At 40.3% G+C, this 21,688-nt stretch overlaps 1 protein-coding gene and 1 long non-coding RNA gene across 2 annotated transcripts in view; both read left to right on the top strand.

Moving 5' to 3' along the window:
* The first annotated feature begins 3,994 nt into the window (after positions 1-3,994).
* LOC120546798 lies at positions 3,995-5,579 on the top strand. The gene is made up of 2 exons (XR_005636941.1): positions 3,995-4,216; positions 5,416-5,579. It is a non-coding gene; the product is annotated as an uncharacterized LOC120546798 (long non-coding RNA).
* Positions 5,580-19,664: 14,085 nt separating this feature from the next.
* stxbp6l (syntaxin binding protein 6 (amisyn), like) overlaps positions 19,665-21,688 on the top strand; it is a 103,627-nt gene continuing 101,603 nt past the window's right edge. The window contains exons 1-2 of the mRNA XM_039781994.1: positions 19,665-19,892; positions 20,787-20,954. Coding sequence (XP_039637928.1) covers positions 20,801-20,954 — 154 coding nt within the window. The 5' untranslated portion in view covers positions 19,665-19,892; positions 20,787-20,800. The remainder of the gene's footprint in view (positions 19,893-20,786; positions 20,955-21,688) is intronic.

Consider the following 21,688-nt stretch of genomic DNA (forward strand, 5'->3'; position numbering starts at 1 on the left):
CAAGACTGTACTATCCAGATCATTTAAACATTACTCCCAGGAAACTTTCAAGATGATGGTTGATGATGTGGATTGGTCCCCTGTGGTAAATTGTTCACGTGTTAACTTAGCATGGTCACAGTTTAAAGACAATTTTTTTTAAATCATCAGTAAGGTGACCCCTCTCAGACAGATTAGAGTTAAACAGCGTTCTAGTGCATGGTTTGACGAAGTTATACATGATGCTATTAAAAACAGGGAAAAAGCACTTAAAACTTTTCATAGAACAAAAAATCATGATGATTTTATTTTATATAAGCAAGCAAGAAATAATACGCAGGATCTTATTAGAGATGCAAAATCAACTCACTATAAGAATGATATATTAAATAATAAGGATAACCCCAAAAGGTTGTCCTTAAAAGAATTGGGGGCCGCTAAGACAAATGCCAAGAATCCAGGAAACACAGGACTAAAAATTAAGGGCTCCCTTAATTTTAATAAGAAAGAGGTTGCTAATCATTTTAATATTTATTTTACTGCTATAGCAGTAAAATAAATATTATATATAATTATATATATAATAATATATAACCTCTGGGTTATTTAACATAGGGTGAAATCTTTCTATAATAAACTTGGAGCACTGCCCAATTCATTTTCCTTACGGAATGTTGAGGTAGGGGAGATAGAAAAAAAGCTCTTACAGCTAGACTGCTCTAAGGGCCCTGGGCTAGATGGATTATCCCCTTGGTTTTTACGAGATGTTGCTGCCCAAATAGCCCCATAGTCTGTTGAATCGGGTGTTTTTCCAAATGACCTCAAGAGGGCCAAGGTAGTTCCCCTTTTTAAAAGGGAAACATGATCCTGGTAACTACAGACCAGTATCTATTTTGTGCACAGTCTCAAAATTTTTTGAAAAGTTGGTTAATGAGCAATTTAATGAATACATGAATAAAAACAACTTCATGTTTAAATTCCAATCCGGATTTAGGAAGTCACATTCCACTGAATCATGCCTATTGTATTTAACCGACACCATACGCAGGGAAGTAGATAATGGAAATCTCTGCGGGATGGTGTTATTGGATCTTCAAAAAGCATTTGATACGGTCAATCATGACAGATTGATTGCCAAACTGGAGGCCTTGGGGGCAGACAGCTCCACCTGTAGGTGGTTTAGGTCTTACATATCAGGGAGGTAACAATTAGTGGTTTTAGGGGGAGTACTGTCTGACCTTAGTGTAGTTGAATGTGGCGTTCCACAAGGAAGTATCCTCGGACCGTCCTTATTTTTAACATACATTAATGATATGGCAGACTCCTGTTCATGTGAACTATTTTTGTACGCTGATGACTCGGCACTTTTAATGTCTCATAAACAACAATCCACACTAGAGAGTACCCTGAGCTCAGAGCTATCTTCTGTAAACAACTGGCTGATTGAAAATATGCTGTCTCTACATTTTCGTAAGACAGAGGCCATCTTGTTCGGTTCAAAATACAGATTGAACAGATGCTCGGAATTTAGGGTCATTTTGAATATTGGGAATAACCTGGGTTGCATCCTAGAAAACAACTTGAATGGCAGGAATATGGCCAATAAGGTTTTGAGTAAAGTCACGGGGCTTACAAAGTTTTTAGCCAGAAATTCTAAATTTTTAGAACGGTCAACAATGATCATCTTAGCTAATGCTTTAATTTTAAATCACTTTGAATTTGCATGTACCTCCTGGTTTGAAGGCCTAACAAATATACTCAAAGGGAGGCTGCAAACAGCACAGAATACATTAATAAGAGTAATTTTGAATTTGGTCCATAGGTCTCATATAGGTAGGTCACAATTTGTTGAGCTCAACTGGCTCCCTGTGGAGTCTCGTGTTACTATGTTAAGACTGACCATGATTCAGAAAATATTGTTTAGTAGTGTCCCAATTTTTTTGTCGTGTCTTATAACTAAGGTAAAGGACACACACAATATTAATACTCGTGGCAGCATATCTGACCTGTGTCCTTATAAATTTAAGACAGTGTTAGGGAAAGGAACCTTTGCCTATATGGGGGCAGTTCAGTGTAACAAGTTAGTTCGTCATATTAAAGTCATTTCCAGCCTGAACTCTTTTAAAAAGAGCATCAAGGTGGCGCTAGTCTAAAGTCAGTGGCGCGTTATTCAGATGCTATTTTAGGGGCGCATGCTTGGCCATAATGTAGCGTGTGCACAACGCGCATACACTTTGCTTATCTTATATACACGAACGCAGCAGTTCCCATTTTTGCAAACCATACATATGGTTCAGGTGTTTGGATCGATCAGGAGGCACTTTACAGTACAGTCCTCAAAAAGTCACCGCATTCTTTGTAGCTTGATGACATAAATGAGGAAATATTAGAGGACTTAAGGAGACATGATGTTGAACTACGGTGGGATTGAACACTCCGGCGGGATCTGGTCCGGGAGTGGCAATGCACTCCTGGTGGAGTGGGTGGACGGAGATGGAGTGGGGGGAGGAGGAAGGGGCACAACAGGAGCAGGTGGTGCGTTTGGAGGCCCACGCTCCATAGCTGCAGCAATCCTCTCCATACTGTGGAGATGCGCCCGAGAGGCCGCAGCAACATCGCCACCCGGTCAAGACGGGCATTTATTACTTTGCCGCATCCCGGACAGCTCCCGCTGGCGTATGCCAGGCAAATCCGCCGTCATAATAGCAATCCGCCATGGAACAAGCGCGCCTGCTCTTAAAGGGAATGTGAGATGATGCTCTGATTGGTTTAATGCACGTTACGCCCAAACCACACCTAGCTACTTCAGACCAACCCATTTTAGATTTGCGTCGGGCGCAAGAGTCATTTATCCCGCCGGTATAATAGCAACAGCGCCCGGAATTAGGAATTATTGAAACATTTTTGAAGGAATGTCCACTTCCTTAATTGAGTGGAAGTAAATTGAGTGAATTGAATTAAGGACACTTTGTTGTATTGCTCCCCCTTTCTACCCTCGCTCTACTGTTCCTTCTCAGATCATGTAGGGCTTGATAGATCTTTGATTTTTCTGTAAACTAAAGGTGGCTGACACTTCCCGATGCGGTGTCCATTTATTCATTTAAAGTTTGCATTATAAAAGAATATGGTTTAGTCTGTTACACAGGCTTTTCACAGTAAGCCCTGTTTGTGAGCCTCGTTTATGAAACACTACCTGCCGCCTTTCCTAATTTACTAATTTGTACCTAGTCATTGATCCTCGATCCTCCGGCTTGTAACCCGGAAATCTATCTCAACGCACCATCTTGAAGGACGTCCCAATTCCTAAATGAACGCCAAGAAACAGGAAGGCTTCCCGGAGGCGCTATAATCCAGGATACACCAATGTATCCTCTGCGGAAGTCTTCTTACCTGTGGCATGTAAACAAAGAGAGCATATAGGCGGCCCGTGGTAATCACAGATCATATAAATTAACATTCTGATTAATAGCGAGTGGGTGAAATGATACATAATTAATGAGAAATATTATTGCAGTTGATGAGAGGAAGTCATTGAGGAGATTCTTTCCAGGCTGTAAACACATGCAAAGATCCTCAAACAGACGGCTGCACACCAGATGTTCCCACACAGAGACTACTACTGAAGACAAAAACACGGAGCAGACCCAAAGCTACATTGTGGTCACTGGAGCAAACAGTCATCTTCAGACTCGAAACCATGCAGATTCTGGGTGAGTCTATTTAACACAGCACAAACTACGGTGGCCCTGAAGTGCAAATCACGACAGCAAATAGGAAAACACGACAACAAATCACAAAACACAACGGCAAATATGAAAACACTTCAACAAATCACAAAACACAACGGCAAATGTGAAAACACTTCAACAAATCATAAAACACAACGGCAAATAAGAAAACAAAACGGCAAATATGAAAACACTTCAACAAATCATAAAGCACAACGGCAAATAGGAAAACAAAACGACAAATAGGAAAACACTTCAACAAATCATGAAGCATAACGGCAAATAGGAAAACACTTCAACAAATCCCAAAACACGACATTAACTTCTACCGGAAAAGGTAGGGCCTATCTAGGAGAGGACGGACCCTCCTGATTGGACAGACGGACTGTCTGTCTTTCGCGCTCCCAAATCACCCACAATCCTATGCGCGCGGCTTTGCCGGCTCGTTAAAAAAACAACAATGGCGGACCTAAGCGGGGCATCGCTGATGGCACAAGTATCATTTAAATGTAAGTATATTTAGTGTTTGCAGTACATGTGTTATCACAGTTAATGTGTTACATCAATGTAAAGCTTAAAGCTTTTATGCTGGTACAAATTGCTGTTACAATTATGTAGATACACCCCGAGCTAACGTTAAGCTAACCGAACCTATCAACTAGCTAACATTTAGGCTGTTAGCTAGCTAGCTGGGTTGCTGTCTTTAAGCCATTTGTGTTCGTAAAGTTTAATGTCCGGTGGCATTTTCATCTGTTTTTATAAGCCGTTACTGTATATGCGTAACGTTAGCAGAGATTTAGAAATCGGTGTGTTTATCAGGTGTAGCTGCAGGATGGCTAGTGTTATTCGGGGCACAGGGAAAGTAAAAATAAATCGCTATTTTGTACCAGTAAAAAGGCTAAAAATATCACCAAACTTCAACGGTAGCATAATGAGGGTCCCTACATGTTAACAGAAGCATTGAGAACTTTTGTAAGTGTACAGACAGTTTATTGAACAAAGAGCCGCGGGGGAGCTCCGGTGAAAGGGCTACACAGATAGAGTAGTCAGTGCACAGCCACACGCCGTCGTACTTTGGGGAACTGGTGGTGTACCTGCGGACATTGTGAAGCTATGGCCAACGGACAGGAGTGTCTGTGTTGCATGGAGTGGGACCTGTTGCGTCGCAACACCCAAGAGTGTTTTGTACAGTCTGAAGATTTTCCCTCTGATAAACAGGGCTGTACTTACCTACTAGCTACTACTGGTAGCTCACTCTCTCTCGTAGCCCTTTCATGGAGCTCCCGCAGCTCTTCGTTCAATAAACTGTCTGTACACTTACAAATGCTTCTGTTAACATGTAGGGACCCTTATTATGCTACCATTTAATGATATGAGCATTTTAATGGTACAAAATAGCGATTTGTTTTTACTTTCCCTGTGCACTGAATACTAGCGTTGTAAGCTAATCAGCGGTCCGCGCTAGCTTCTTTCAAGCTACAAACACATTCGATTAGGATGAAAACATGTCCCACAGAACGACAGAGTGGGTACACATCTGTTAGTAACCCCTAGGTTCGTTTTGCGCCGGAATTTTCCTTAAACTTCACTTGCAACGTTAAATGAAAGCTAAAATGTATGTGTAGTTTCCCATGTAACAAGTATAACGTTCCATTATAGCATTCATAACGGTAAATATCTTTTTCTTGTGTTTGCTGTCTTTTAACAGGGGACTAAGGAACAAACTGAGGCTGCCCTAGCATCACCAGAAGGGAGACATGAGGAGGAGAGGGAAAGCAAAAGACAAGCAGGGAGACAGAGGCCAAAGAGATGTTGAATAGATTATTTGCGATATTAGAAATTGGCATTCTAAAAATAAATGCATTAAATGAACTGGTTTGTCTGTGTCATTAAGTTTTTGGGTGTGTGTATATAATATAAACCGTTTTTCAATGTCTATTTTTCCATCAAATTATGACCTGGACACAGGAAACTTCTAACTGAATTATTATATTCCAATGCTAACTTTTAATAACTCTTTAGGTATACAAGCACTAAAAAGACATTAACGAAACGTGTATCTTTATTATAACCTTTATTCAAACATGACTTTATGCTGTATAAAAGTATGTTCAACATGAAGCGGCAATCAGACTCAGCTGGCGATGACGGTGCTTCAAGACTGCAGACAGAAGGAGAAAGCTTTAGGTTAGTCCAGTCAACCCGATCTCACTCGAAAGCGTACAAATAACACGGGTTTCTACCGTGCAATGTGTACGCGAAAGTGAAATTCTACGTGCATTACATACGCGGAGCGCTCCAATTGAAGTCATGTTGACCGGTGCGTTTTATATGCACGCAGCTCGCGTCACCACGTTGTGTGTTATCGCGAGAACAGCATCACACACAAAAACATAGATATGGTTGGGTTTAGACAAAGAATGCAGGGAAAGGCTTTAATAACACAAGAAAATCACAAAAACACACTAATAAACGGTTGGGTTTAGGGATGAAACATTGGGAAAGGCTTAACAAAAAAACACTACAAAGTCGCAACAACGCGCCAAAAAACACACTAATAAACGGTTGGGTTTAGGGAAGAAACATTGGGAAAGGCTTAACAAAAAAACACTACAAAGTCGCAAAAACGCGAAACATAAACACACTAATAAACGGTTGGGTTTAGGGAAGAAACATTGGGAAAGGCTTAACAAAAAAACACTACAAAGTCGCAAAAACGCGCCACATAAACACGCTAAAAAACGGCATAAAATCGCCAAACACGGGACGCGAACCCCGGTCTCCTGGGTGAAAGTCCTGTGTTTTACCCATCCACCACCCCAACCAACCTCCTTATGCGGGCACACGTCCTTTCATACTATAAACGCAGTGGTTTCCATTACTGTAATTGGAGCGCTCCGCGTATCTGCTGTAAGCACTATTTCAATTTCGCGTACACATTGCACGTATTTCACAGGTAGAAACCCGTGGTATTTGTACGCTTTTCAGTGAGACTGGGCTGGTCCAGTAGTTATCCAACCTGTCCTGGTAAGATTAGAATTGTATATATTTATATATAAAATTATATTTAAGCATACAGTAACATGAAGGTACTTAATGTAACTGTAGTGGTGTAGTTTCTTCATGGTTTTAACTGACAACTGTTGACCATTTAACACACTTACACCTACCTTTACTGTGTTAGTGGGTGTTTATCAATGGTGTTATGACTTTTCATATGTTGGTTGTAGCTTACAGTACTATTTACTTGCAGTTTACTGCCTGTGGTAGCTCATGGGCTGGTAGCGTTTACCTTGTAGTTGCTGATCATATTTTGCACTGCATTTGTCTGAACGCTAGAAGCTACTGGACAATGTTACATACATGCAGTAAACTACAAGCTAATGCAAAGGGTTAGCTACTGTAAACTTAATGTAATTAAGATTAATTAATACAATTCTCCTTACCGGTAAGTGTTATGACTACTACAAACATTAATTCCCACAATTTTTTTATTTATTGAAAGGATAAATAAGAGAAAACGGCTATTGCTTACATTAAAGCCTATCAGTGTCGGTAACGTTACCTACATTTGCACGTTGAGGGCACCTACCTTTGCACGTTGAGGGCAAAGTTCCTCACAGAATATTCTCCTGCAAGCAGACTGACGTCGATTCACCTTCTTCATCTCAACAAAAAAAAATTAACAGCACAGTTCCACATCCATTTCGTCCAGTGTTCCAGTAGCCTCTGTCTCCCTGCTTGTCTTTTGCTTTCCCTCTCCTCCTCATGTCTCCCTTCTGGTGATGCTAGGGCAGCCTCAGTTTGTTCCTTAGTCCCCTGTTAAAAGACAGCAAACACAAGAAAAAGATATTTACCGTTATGAATGCTATAATGGAATGTTATACTTGTTACATGGGAAACTACACATACATTTTAGCTTTCATTTAACGTTGCAAGTGAAGTTTAAGGAAAATTCCGGCGCAAAACGAACCTAGGGGTTACTAACAGATGTGTACCCACTCTGTCGTTCTGTGGGACATGTTTTCATCCTAATCGAATGTGTTTGTAGCTTGAAAGAAGCTAGCGCGGACCGCTGATTAGCTTACAACGCTAGTATTCGGTGCACAGGGAAAGTAAAAACAAATCGCTATTTTGTACCATTAAAATGCTCATATCATTAAATGGTAGCATAATAAGGGTCCCTACATGTTAACAGAAGCATTTGTAAGTGTACAGACAGTTTATTGAACGAAGAGCTGCGGGAGCTCCATGAAAGGGCTACGAGAGAGAGTGAGCTACCAGTAGTAGCTAGTAGGTAAGTACAGCCCTGTTTATCAGAGGGAAAATCTTCAGACTGTACAAAACACTCTTGGGTGTTGCGACGCAACAGGTCCCACTCCATGCAACACAGACACTCCTGTCCGTTGGCCATAGCTTCACAATGTCCGCAGGTACACCACCAGTTCCCCAAAGTACGACGCTGTGTTGCGGCATTGACTACTCTCGCTCTATCGTAGCCCTTTCACGGAGCTCCCGCAGCTCTTTGTTCAATAAACTGTCTGTACACTTACAAAAGTTCTCAATGCTTCTGTTAACATGTAGGGACCCTCATTATGCTACCGTTGAAGTTTGGTGATATTTTTTAGCCTTTTTACTGGTACAAAATAGCGATTTATTTTTACTTTCCCTGTGCCCCGAATAACACTAGCCATCCTGCAGCTACACCTGATAAACACACCGATTTCTAAATCTCTGCTAACGTTACGCATATACAGTAACGGCTTATAAAAACAGATGAAAATGCCACCGGACATTAAACTTTACGAACACAAATGGCTTAAAGACAGCAACCCAGCTAGCTAGCTAACAGCCTAAATGTTAGCTAGTTGATAGGTTCAGTTAGCTTAACGTTAGCTCGGGGTGTATCTACATAATTGTAACAGCAATTTGTACCAGCATAAAAGCTTTAAGCTTTACATTGATGTAACACATTAACTGTGATAACACATGTACTGCAAACACTAAATATACTTACATTTAAATGATACTTGTGCCATCAGCGATGCCCCGCTTAGGTCCGCCATTGTTGTTTTTTTAACGAGCCGGCAAAGCCGCGCGCATAGGATTGTGGGTGATTTGGGAGCGCGAAAGACAGACAGTCCGTCTGTCCAATCAGGAGGGTCCGTCCTCTCCTAGATAGGCCCTACCTTTTCCGGTAGAAGTTAATGTCGTTGCGTTTTGGGATTTGTTGAAGTGTTTTCCTATTTGCCGTTGTGCTTCATGATTTGTTGAAGTGTTTTCCTATTTGTCGTTTTGTTTTCCTATTTGCCGTTGTGCTTTATGATTTGTTGAAGTGTTTTCCTATTTGTCGTTTTGTTTTCCTATTTGCCGTTGTGCTTTATGATTTGTTGAAGTGTTTTCCTATTTGTCGTTTTGTTTTCCTATTTGCCGTTGTGCTTCATGATTTGTTGAAGTGTTTTCCTATTTGTCGTTTTGTTTTCCTATTTGCCGTTGTGCTTTATGATTTGTTGAAGTGTTTTCCTATTTGTAGTTTTGTTTTCCTATTTGCCGTTGTGCTTCATGATTTGTTGAAGTGTTTTCCTATTTGTAGTTTTGTTTTCCTATTTGCCGTTGTGCTTCATGATTTGTTGAAGTGTTTTCCTATTTGTCGTTTTGTTTTCCTATTTGCCGTTGTGCTTTATGATTTGTTGAAGTGTTTTCCTATTTGCCGTTGTGCTTCATGATTTGTTGAAGTGTTTTCCTATTTGTCGTTTTGTTTTCCTATTTGCCGTTGTGCTTTATGATTTGTTGAAGTGTTTTCATATTTGCCGTTTTGTTTTCCTATTTGCTGTTGTGTTTTGTGATTTGTTGAAGTGTTTTCATATTTGCCGTTGTGTTTTGTGATTTGTTGTCGTGTTTTCCTATTTGCTGTCGTGATTTGCACTTCAGGGCCACCGTAACAAACCCCTCTAGAAGTAGGAAAGACATCCACTCATCCAGGCAAGTTTAGTCTCATTCTCATATTAAATGAAACACGGAGGAGACAATACCATCAATGTTACTGGCTAGATTAACCTTTAGCAGCTGTGTTTTGTTGTTTAACGAACCTAGGTTAGCTTTAGTCATATGTAACAATTTGGGGCTATCGTCAGGGATTTGTACATCCGCTTGTTATTCAGCTTAACTTTAGCTAAAATTTACGGTGGCCCTGAAGGTCAAAATACGAAAGCATTTAAGAAAACACGAAAGCATTTCACAAAACAAAACGTTTCAAATATGTTTATTGTGAAACATTTTCATTCAACAAAGAAGTTTGCATGACATTTACATGTTTCTTTAAGAATGATCATAACAACAAAAAACAGTAACAGACATCATACAAATAGTAACAGAAACAGTGACAGACATTATACAACTTATAAATATATATAAAAATAAAAACCCCAACATAGCTTACCACCCCCTCCCTTTAACTTCTCTCAGGATCCCTTTCTTCAGTTACCCACCCCTCCCACCCCAGGAGTGTATTCTTACTCATGTCTTAAAGGCCTTCTCTGTCAAGATAAGAGTCCAAGGGAACTTTCTCAAAGTCTCTAAGCTTGTCCTTCAGAATGAATCTAATTCTCTCCATGTGTAGAGTATCGGTCAGTTCTGTCAGCCAGTGCTTGAAGGAGGGCACCTCTTTCTTTTTCCAAAAAAGTAAGATACGTTTTTTTGCGATTATAACACCATATGCCAGAATGTTCAAAAGGTCAACATTAAGTTCTTGCATGATCCTTGAGCTCCCCCTTGTGGACAAATAAAAAAAGACTGTTGCTACGTTTACACGTGGCCGGCTATTTTCATTTCAACCTCTCCGTTTTCAGAAAAGTGTTCGATTATATGTACCCGTGTATATATGCCGTCAATGCAGTCAAGAGCATGCCAGACCCTTAGGTGGCAGTGTAACGAGAAGCTCAAGCCCACGTTAGCTAATCAGCATCCCGAAAATAGCAACAACAGCAACCAATCACATCCTCTTTCTCTCTCTCGGCTGCCTAAACCTCTGTTTGTCTCAGTTTACATGCAAACGTGCAAACAAAGATTTCAAAAATCTCCACTTTGGCCGAAGTTTTTAGAAATAATTGTTTTCTGTGATAAAAACTGGGTTTTCGTGTAAATGAGAGGCCAAACCGCAGGAAAATATCTGCGTCTTCCCTTCGTGTAAACGGGGCCTTTTTCTGTAAGTTTCGTTTCTGCACCGCTATGTAGAGTTAAGTACCAATTGAGGTGTTGACCAATCAGAGAAGGCTGTAACCGGTTGGATCCAGTATTCCAGCCTCTATTGTCAGAGCGGTCATTGTATCAGTAATAGTTCAGTAGGTTGCCACGCTGGCAGGATATTTCTCTTTGTCCAGTCTTGATTTCTTGTTTCAAGGCATTTCTGAACTGATATCCTGTGTGTCCATGAGACATGAGTAAATAATTCTGTTAAGAATATTACTGCTATTTCCTGCCTGTTAAATCCATAGTTTTGGTTGAGTGTATGCGCTCTATGTAGCCTACAGTTATTTATTTTGTTTAATTATTAGTATTAAGCTATATATTTGTTTAATATGTTACTGCTGTACACATAATACATAAGTCAAATTCATATATAAGCTATTTCTGTTCAGTGTTGTTAAATAGCTGTTTCATGTAAATGAATAGAGGAGTTAATTATTACATAATTATTATGACAATTAAAGTTTTTTTGCTTTTCATCATTTTACAGAAACCACACGTCAGTTCACAGACCTGAATTCTGAGTGGCTTGCATTGTGTGTGGATGGTAATTAATTATCTTATCTTTATCTTAATTATAAAATAAAATAGAATGAAATTGAAATAAAAAAAAAAAAAAGTCAAAGGGAAAGAAAAACAAAAAGGGAGTTGGGCCTAGTTAGCCTGGAAAAATTGCATAATTGGTTGCCACTTATTGTAAAATTTGGCGAGATTACCATGTTTAGAGTATCTTATTTTTTCCAGTTTTAGAAAGGACATGACATCAGTGATCCAAAGTGTATTGGACGGGGCATTTGTTGCTTTCCAATTAAGAAGGAGATGGCGTCTCACTATCAAGGAAGTGAAAGCCAGGACCTCTAACTGCACTGATGAAAAACGGTGGTATTCTTGAGGAGTGCCAAAAATGGCTACATGTGGAGAAATATCAATGGTCTTGAGGAGCACTTTAAACATGGTGTCAAAATAAGTTTGCCAGATATTTCCCAGAGTTGGGCAAAAGAAAAACATATGTGCAAGATAACAGGGTGAACCAGAGCATCTGTCACAGACATCAATTGCATTAGGGAAAATTTGTGATAGTCGGGTTTTAGAATAGTGACATCTGAACACTACTTTAAATTGTATTAAGGTCAAGCGGGCACAGATTGAGGCTTTGTGAATACCGTTTAAAACAGAGTCCCACCAGTCAACATCAAAGGCCAGACCCAACTCTTTCTCCCATGCCTCCTTCGTTCTAGTGGTTAAATGTTCATCATAGGACTGGATAAAACCATAGAGTTTTGAAATTAAAGATCTTTGAGAAAAATTCAATCGTAAAAGACTGTCCCATGTCTGCTCAGGAGGAATTTGTGGAAAATTAGGAAATAAAATGTTTACATAGTTCCTAATTTGAAAATACCTAAAAATGTGAAGGTGGGAGGCCGAACTCGCTAGTTAGATCTGTGAAAGAACAAAAAACTCCGTCTTTATAAAAATCCTTAAAACATTTCAGACCCCTTATCATGCCATAAAATGAAAATAGAGTCAGTAAATGCAGGTTTGAACGCATAATTCCTCAACAGTGGACTTGATATGATGGGAGTAAGAAATTTTAAATGCTTCCTAAATTGAAACCATATCTTTAATGTGGAAATGACCACTAGGTTGCTAGTAAAGCCAGAGGGGTTGACTTAAGCCACACCAGCCAGTATTGCCAGTAAAGAGGACGAGGGACATGATTGTATTTCCAACTGACACCAAGGTATGTTGACCAATTTTAGCCAAAATATAGTTTTAGTTATATTCGTAGCCCAATAATAAACTCTGAAATTTGGTAGAGAGAGGCCACCATCAAATTTGCAATTCTGAAGAACTTTTAGCCCAACTCTAGGTGTCTTCCACAGAAAATGACATATAACTGAATCAATGCTTTTGAAAAAAAAAACTTTAGATAAAAATATAGGTAGGCACTGGAACAGAAACAGGAATTTTGGGAGGACATTCATTTTAACCACGTTAATTCTACCAATCAGGGAAAGGGGGAGGGAACCCCATCTAATCTCAGTTAATAGGGGAGAAAAGTTTGCAGCATAAAGAGATTTGTAGGACCTGGCTACATGAACCCCCAGATACTTAAATCCTGAAGGACTCAGCTTGAAGAGAATATCAGATTGAGAGAGCTGCATTGCTAGGGCATTGACCAGGGAACATTCGCTCTTCGAGACATTGATCTTGTATCCTGAAAATGAACCGAATCTATGAAAAAAAGAAAGGATAACAGGGCACGCCCCTACAGGATTTGTGACATACAATAGCAGATTGTCAGCATATAAAGAAAGTTTCAATTCGACACGGGAATGCGTAATGCCGTTAAAGATGGGGAAAGACCTCAAATAAATGGACAGAGGTTCTATTGCAGGAGCAAAGAGGACGGGAGACAAAGGACAACCTTGTTGAGTTGAGTTGATTATGGAATGCCTTGAAAAATTCAACCGGGAACCCGTCTGGCCCAGGTGCCTTATTATTTTGCATACTTTATAGAGCCAAAGTAAGTTCTTGCGTAGTCAGTGGAGAGTCCAGCTGATTAATTGCATCTGTGCTCAAGTCTAGGTCTTGCAAAAACGCATCCATATCAGTCAAGTCCGATGGAAATTCAGAACTATACAAAGATTTATAAAAGGATGAAAATACTGAATTAATAAGGTCAGGTTCCTCCACCAACATCCCCGACTCATCTCTAACAAGGGGTATTAAACGTGAGGCTGCTTGTCGACGCTATTAATCTTCCAGATTTGTCTCCATATTCGTAGTATTTGGCCCGAAAATGTAGAAGTAACCGCTCTGCTTCATTAGTTGTGATCAAGTCTAACTCTATTTTCAATACCACACGCCGCCTTAATAAATCAAGAGACGTGGATGTGGCAAGCTGTTGATCCACAGATTCCAGATCGGCTGATAATTTTTGAATGGTTGACATTCTTAACTTCTTCAAATGAGCAGAATATGAAATAATCTGACCCCGTAAGTAGGCCTTTAAAGATTCCCACAGGAGCGTCTTAGAAATGTGTTCCGATTCAGATTGGTTGAGAGATATAAAATCCTCAATTGTACTTATAATAAATTTATGAAATTTGTCATCAGACAAAAGAGATATGTTAAATCTCAAGTGGGTGGGGTAACGAGATTCAGACGAGAACTGAATGTCCAAGGTTAAAGGCGAATGGTCTGAAATAATAATAGGGTGATAACAAGTATCTGTCACTTTGGGCATCAGTCAATAAAAAAATAGTCGATACGGGAAAATGTCTGGTGTACATGTGAATAAAAGGAGTACTGTCTGCCAGTTGGATTACGAACCCTCCAGGGGTCAATGTAGCCACTGTCGGACATAAAACTACTAAGAGTTCTAGCCATTTGTGACTGATTCAAGCTGACTTTAGAATGGTCTAGCTGAGAATTCAAAACACAATTCATGTCCCCGCCAAACATAAAGAATACATAATTTAATGATGGTAGTTTCTTAAACAGAGTATTTAAAAAACTCGCATTGTCAAAATTTGGTGCATATATATTGACAAGTAGAACTGGAACCTGGTATAGACCCTTTGCACGTGACGTCACACTCTACTCCAGCGAATTATGAACGCCATGACGGACGGCGGAAGAGCTATTCTGTAGACGGACGACAAGTCAAACAAGAACGTGTTCGCTGCTTATATACCTATATACTGTTCTTGTTCTCACGAGTCACATACACAATCTGCAGAGTAATCCTCACCAACACAAGCATGTGTATGTAGTGCCTTTCTTGTTGTTTGTTGTTTTAAATGACTGATAAATAATAATAATAAAACTACCTCACCCAGCTAGCTGCCGTGCTAACCAGATGTTCCTGCTAACAGGTCCCACATAACTATCATCGGTTATTCACTGACCTACATATCCCAAAAAGTAAGCCGTTCCCTTGATCATTTAACTTAACACGCAAATATTGGTTAAATTAAAGATGACATGGCACGGAAACTAGCTTCAAAAAGGCCAAACAACTGAATTAAATGCGGGTCTGCGGAGCTCCTACCCCGGTTAGCCGACCAGCTAGCTGTCGAAATATCCACCGGTCAACAGCGAATATAATCACAGATAAGACGATGGCTAGATGTTACATTATGTGTGGTTAATACTAATCATAGACACTCCATGATTTACTGCATGGATTAACGTGTGATGAATTATTTCCCAGAGCTGGGATGCGTTCAGGCATCCATTAGAGAGTTGCATCGGCTCAGCCAGTGAACAACGGTAGCCTACGTGCCTATAGCTAGCTTGCCCTGCTAGCTGATAGCCGTTAGCTGCTAGCTGCCGTCCTGTGAGTGTATTCAGACAGGCTTCTGTGATAATCATCCCAATAACAATCTACGGTGGTGTGGCTATGTCCTCCAGAGGACAGGTCATGTCACGTATTGAAGTGTATTCCCCCCTAAAAAAAAAAACATTAGTGCGGTAGTAGCTGCTAGTTGTAGCAAGAAAAGGTAAAAGTAGTGGGCCGATCGGAGCGTAGTGTGTGAAGAGCAGATTTGTTTACAAGGGAAGAAGCTTGGAGTAACATAACTATGGAGAATATAGCAGATATACAACACAGGGAAGAGCCTTTTGAGTTATATGGTCGTACTTATGTATTCGAATCCGAGTATACAGTCGAAGAACTAGCCTCACAAGAGTTGGAAAGAACGAGACAGACAGAGGGGCAACAGGCAGATGAACTTGCTGCTCCAAGCGCAAGCTAAAGCCAGCCTTCAGTAACTGGAAGACATAGCCACACCACCACCGCTCCATGGATTGTTATTGGGATGATTATCACAGAAGCCTGGCCGACTACACTCACCAGACGGCAGCTAACGGCTAACGGCTAGCGGGGCAAGCTAGCTACTGGCAGGATCGAGACAGGGACCAGGGTAGGTGAATTTAAACAATGTCTAAAGAAGCCATGAAGAAGAAGATGGTATTATTATTATTATTACATTTTATTTAGTGTTATTTATTTGAAACTAATGAAACTTTCCGCTCGTCTAATACGCTATTTAGCTTGTGCTTCCGGTGATTCTGCCGTCCGTCACGGCGTCGTCACGTGGTCGTGGTCACGTGTTTGCAAAGGGTCTATATAGTCACTAAAATGATCAAATACCTGCCGTCCTTGTCAGATATGATTTTGGTCTGTGTAAATGGAACTGATTTACTAATCAGAATGGCAACCCCTCTGGCCTTAGAATTGAAACTGGAATGGAATACCTCCGCATCCCAGGGACATCTCAACCGTGCCTGGTCATTATTTTGCATGTGGGTCTCCTGCAGAAAAACAATATCAGGCTTTAAACGCTTGAAATGAGAAAACACCTTTGAGCGTTTGACAGCACTCCCCAAACCCTTTATATTCCAACTAACAAATCTCGCATTTAAAGCTTTAATACTTCATGTAGTCATGTTTAGTTTATGTCACAACCGAAACTGCAACCACAATTCGACCTCCAAAAAAAAAAAAAAAAAGGGGCAAAAATAGTAGATAAACCCAAATCCCCCTCTCCCCGCACCTACCATTACCCCATCCCCAAACGCTAGGATACCGGTGCAGACTCCACTAGGAGTCATTAGCAGAACAACTAAACTCCGTGTATTAGACCTAACAGTCATCTTCATACTTCTCCAAACTCAACAGGAGCTCCTGCACAACAATAATACAATGTGTAATTTAAATTGCAGGGTGTACATTCAACTAGAACAGTGCAACTTGTGTGAACCTGAGAAAGATATTTGCTTATCAAAATAATAAAATATTTGTGCCACTGTTACTTATGTCTCAAAGTCAAATTTACTTTGATGTTACATGAACGTTCAAAGTCATTTTGTAGGCAGGTGGCACTCAAAATCAGCTTTAACTATTTAAGGGTTTTGATAAAAACAGCAGCCTCTCCAGGGGATGTGAAATCCTTTGTAACCCCTCCACTCCAGAGGAGAGCAGGATATATCAGACCATACCGTATGCCTGGAATGTCCCTGAGTTGCCTCCTGACGTCATTAAAGTCAGCGCGTGCTCTCGCCGTCCGGGCTGTGTGATTGAGATTGTAGAGTCCCCAATCTTGATCCGCTGCTGGGTCCTGGCACGTTGAAGGATGTCGACATAATCTGCGTAATAATGTAAACGTGCTATTATGGGGCGTGGCCGCTCTCCGGGCTTGGGGTTTAAGGATCGATGAGCACGATCAATAAGAGGTGCTTTATCCAAGTTAAGCGCTTCCTTAAGCAGAGCAGAGGTAGATGTAACCGTGCCACATTGCTCAGATAACCTAATTATACGGATGTTATTGCGGCGAGATCTAACTTCTAGATCTTCTCATTTATTCTCAAGAGCCAGAACTTTATTAGACAGGCTCTCCACTTTACTCTTGAGGTACGCCACGTCGTCTGTGCAAGTTGACAGCGATTCCTCCATCTCAATCACAGTCCCCCTTAGCTCACCCACGTCAGACTTTGTAGCGGCTAGGTTAGCTGTCAGCTCCGTTTTCACACTTTGCAATTCTGACTTTATTTGGGATAAGTTTTCAGTCATAGCCATCTGTAACTCAGACTTGAAAATGCCTACCATCTCTTCTCAGAGAGCAACGAGAAGTTCGGCTTTAAAGTCCGCAGAAGCCATACTTGAAGCTGTGACGGTGCTAGCGGTGCTAACGCCATCTCCGTCGCGGTCCGACAGGATCACGCTGGGCCGGGGCTGTAGCCCCTGCATTAGGCCGCGCTCTCCATGCCGTCTGGTTGTCCGTATTTCTGAGTTTTGGAGGCATAACGGCACTTAATACAATCAAAGAAGCTCTATGATATCAAAATCTGTACACACAACGGCGGTAGAAAACACCCGGATAGTCTTTATAAAAAGTTTCTGCAGGAGCCCCCGGAGCCTCGTCTTTACGCCATTGGTCACTAACAGGAACTCCCTGGATGGTAATTAATAAAGCACCATTTGAGGATATCGCCTTCTTCTCCAGTTCTTACTGGACTATCTGTGGCGATTGCAAACGCATTCAAGCAACTACACCTAAGAATCCTTCAATAAATAGGAGGTCCTAAGCTTGGGCTTATTTAACCAACACCTTCTTCATCACACAGAAGACACTGTTGTGGATATATATAGTCCAAACTCTCCTCCCAAACATTTGGTAGTATTGAAACACTTAGTTCCTTTTCCCATTCTTCTTTTAAACGGTCCATATCTGGTAGGCATGTGCCTTGTAAAGTCTCATCTGTGAAATTATGTAGCGTGCCTTAGCAAACAGTATGCAGGTCTCTAACTTATCTGGCTTTGCATTGTCGAAATTGGGAAGATGAGCTCTGACATATTCTATAATTTGAAGATGTCTGAAAAAATTATTCTTAGGCAGGTTATGTTTCTCCTGAAGTTGCTGGAAAGATGCAAACGTCCCTCCCACATATACAGTAGGTCGCCAACATTTCCAATCCCCATTGGCTTCCAGATATTTAAAAAACTGTTGCTCATGAGTTTTGTTTGCACTCCAAATAAAACTTTTGGAATACTACTTACCGGAGTCGTGCATTGTGGGTCCACTGTCTCTGTGTGCATGACAGAAACAGTCTTTCTGTCAGTGTGTTTCTCTGTGTGGCAAAGTCTGGTTTGCAGCCATCATCGCGCGGTGTGCTGCCTCTGTCACTGTCTCTAGCTGGAGACAATCTCTCAATGGATCTCATCTCCAGACCTGCCGCGTTGGCTAAATCAGATCAACCAACATGCCCCTCTAATGTGACATGTCAGCTCACTACTCTGGCGTAACGTCTGTCATAAATTAATCAGTTATCTGCGACTCCTGTCAGGAGCATTGTCAATAGAGTTGTGGTGGTCAAAGTGAAACATTAATTCTAAGACATTTTGAAAAGTATGGAAACTAAAAGTTTGGTTACACTTTACTTGAAGGTACCTACATAAGAGTGACATGACACGGTCATGAACGTGTCATAAACATTATAAACAAGTCATAAACATTTATGACATAACGCTTCTTTAGTAAGTGTCATTCGGTTTTTGTCATGACAAGTTATTTTTAGTTATGGTATTATTTACCATAACTTGAGTTAGGGTTAGGGTTCATGACTGTGTCATCACAGTGTCATGTGTTCATGACAGTGTCATGTCATGCTTATGTAGATACCTTCAAGTAAAACGTTACCAAAAGTTTTCATAATTAATTCAAACATTATGAAATAATAAATCAAAACTATTGTGAAATGTTTTTATCAAATCTCAAATAAAATTACCTACAATTTATTCCTTTTGATTTCAGCAGGGTTTTTTTTAAATCAAAATGTCCCTTTCCACAAGTCTGTATTTACTCCACAACACCATTTTTTACCACATTTACCGTATTTTTCCATTTTATTGTCAATCAAGAAACAAAGGCTAGAGTCAGTTATGCAATTGGATGTCCACTAATTCAGACCAAAAGCAACAGACACTGAAGACATATGTCTTGATTAACAGGCAAAGACTTTGTGATGAAAAGTGATAAGCAGGGTAAAATAATATATATTATCATTTAATTTTTCTTTTTTCATTTATACATCTCAGCTCATACAATCTTTAACAATAGAGGATCAGCACACTTCCATCACCCTAGCTGATGCCCCCACCCCCTGCAATATAGGGCTAGTCAGCCCTGGCTCTGTCTATGAGACAGCTGGTGACTGTTCTCTGATTTCCAGCCCTTAACCACGTGCATGTCAAACTCTTAAAACGGGATGGGCTGTGATTTATTTGCGCATTCACAGCAAAGCGGGTGTATACATTCATGACGGAAGACTGGAAAATATTAATGAATTTAACAGGCTACTGATTTTACATTTGGACTAACCAGACAGTCCGCCTGTACCAGAGACGACTCCAAGAGATACAGACAAGAACAGGTAGGTTAACCTCTCAGATAAACCTTGACCTACAGATGTATAATAATGATAATAATAATAATAATATCGGTAATAATAATGTACTTTCTCCCCTTGGGGAATTTATTATTTTGATTCTGTTGTTATTTTTCATAATTAGCATACACAATCATGAATCACAAATGTAGGCTATGTATATGAAAGATGAACACATTATCTACTTTAGCTTCTGATTACTGAAACCAATTTTAACTGTGGGCGTATCACTTGTATCATTTAATTTCATAAAACTCTGCCTAACAGTAGCAGCTGAAAGTAGGCTTTTACTGTATGAAAAATCAAATGATTAACTATACCAGACAAAATCTTTGGTAGAATAGGTTTTACATACAAGACTTTAATGGAACATTTTACAAGGTGGTAATGTTACTTCTACTGAAGAGAAAGATCTGAATACTTCCACCATTTCTTTTTAATCAGTGCTGCACTAACGATTATTTATCTATTGATTATTTTTCATATTAATTGATTTGTTAAATCTTAAATGTTTGAAATAACAATGTACTAAACTGACCATCATGTTTTCCGGAGCCCAATGGGACTTCTTTAGAAGTCTTGTTTTCTCTAAACAAAACACAGACATTCAGCTTACTGTGATAGAAAAAAACTGTGTGGTGACTTTTGCCACCAAAAGTTGCTGAGCGGGAAATTGCAAGTTGGACGCGTGCACTCAATAATTACCACGCTCTTTTGCTTACGATTTACTTTTTTAATCCAAAACAAACAATGGTACATTCTACATGACATGGTCATACGGATTAAATGTTTTAACCTGTGGCTCACTTAAGTCTTGCCTATCTACACAGTCTGGCCTGTGGCCCAACAAGCAGTCATTTTCATCTATCCCCTGTGCAGGTCTTGGGACTACAATGAACATTCAGTCTGCTATCAACAAAGAGGTCTTCATCCCTTGTGATGAGCGGATGTTGGTTGCAGTGGAGGTGCGGAGGAGGAAAAGGAAGAGGTTGTCCTTCCTGCCTACTGGAGCCAAAGGAGACTACACCACATTCATCTGTGTTTCAGGTTAAATCTGACTTTAAGACTTTATTTATTTAGTGAAAACTAGCTAAGCATTCATAGTCTGTGATTTACAGACATGTAGCACTTAAATGAAAGGAGGTCCTCAACAGAGGCTCAGAATCGCCAGTTATTCATTTAATCTTGTAAGAAAGAGCTTTTTTTGTCAGCTGACCAGCTGGAAGTTCTTTTACTGCCTCATTCAGTGCAGTGACTGCATGTCATTCATTAGAGAGCTGCTTAACATTTAAAGTGTGGACAAAACAAACAGTGAAAAGTAAAGACAAATTAATTAAATGTGTAGTAGTATTTAATAACACATGCTTAATTGTATTTATGTCAAATCATAACACAAGGTATCTCAGGACACTCACAGATAGAGTAGTTCTAGACCACACTATAACTAACAATTCCCCAAAGAGCGTTATAATGTAATAACTTGTTACAAGGGGAACAGAACGGACTCAAGTGCAGAGCTCACAACAAAAGGTTTATGAATGATTAGGGGGAAAAGGGGAGGCAGACGTCGGGAATGGGGGAACAGCTGAGGGAAGGGTAGGGATGGTGGAGGTATTCAGGGGAGTTGTGACTGGGGAGCCACAGGAGAGGCTCCCCAGGTGCGCTCAATCAGCTGGCAGCAGCAGTGGGAGGGGGAGAGCAGAGTAGGCACAGAGAGAGAGAGGCAGGCAAACAGGAAAGCACAGGAGGAAAGAAAACCAACCGAGAAACAAACCAGAGAA

The sequence above is a fragment of the Perca fluviatilis genome, chromosome 18, assembly GCF_010015445.1.
Source record: "Perca fluviatilis chromosome 18, GENO_Pfluv_1.0, whole genome shotgun sequence".
Taxonomy (NCBI): domain Eukaryota; kingdom Metazoa; phylum Chordata; class Actinopteri; order Perciformes; family Percidae; genus Perca; species Perca fluviatilis.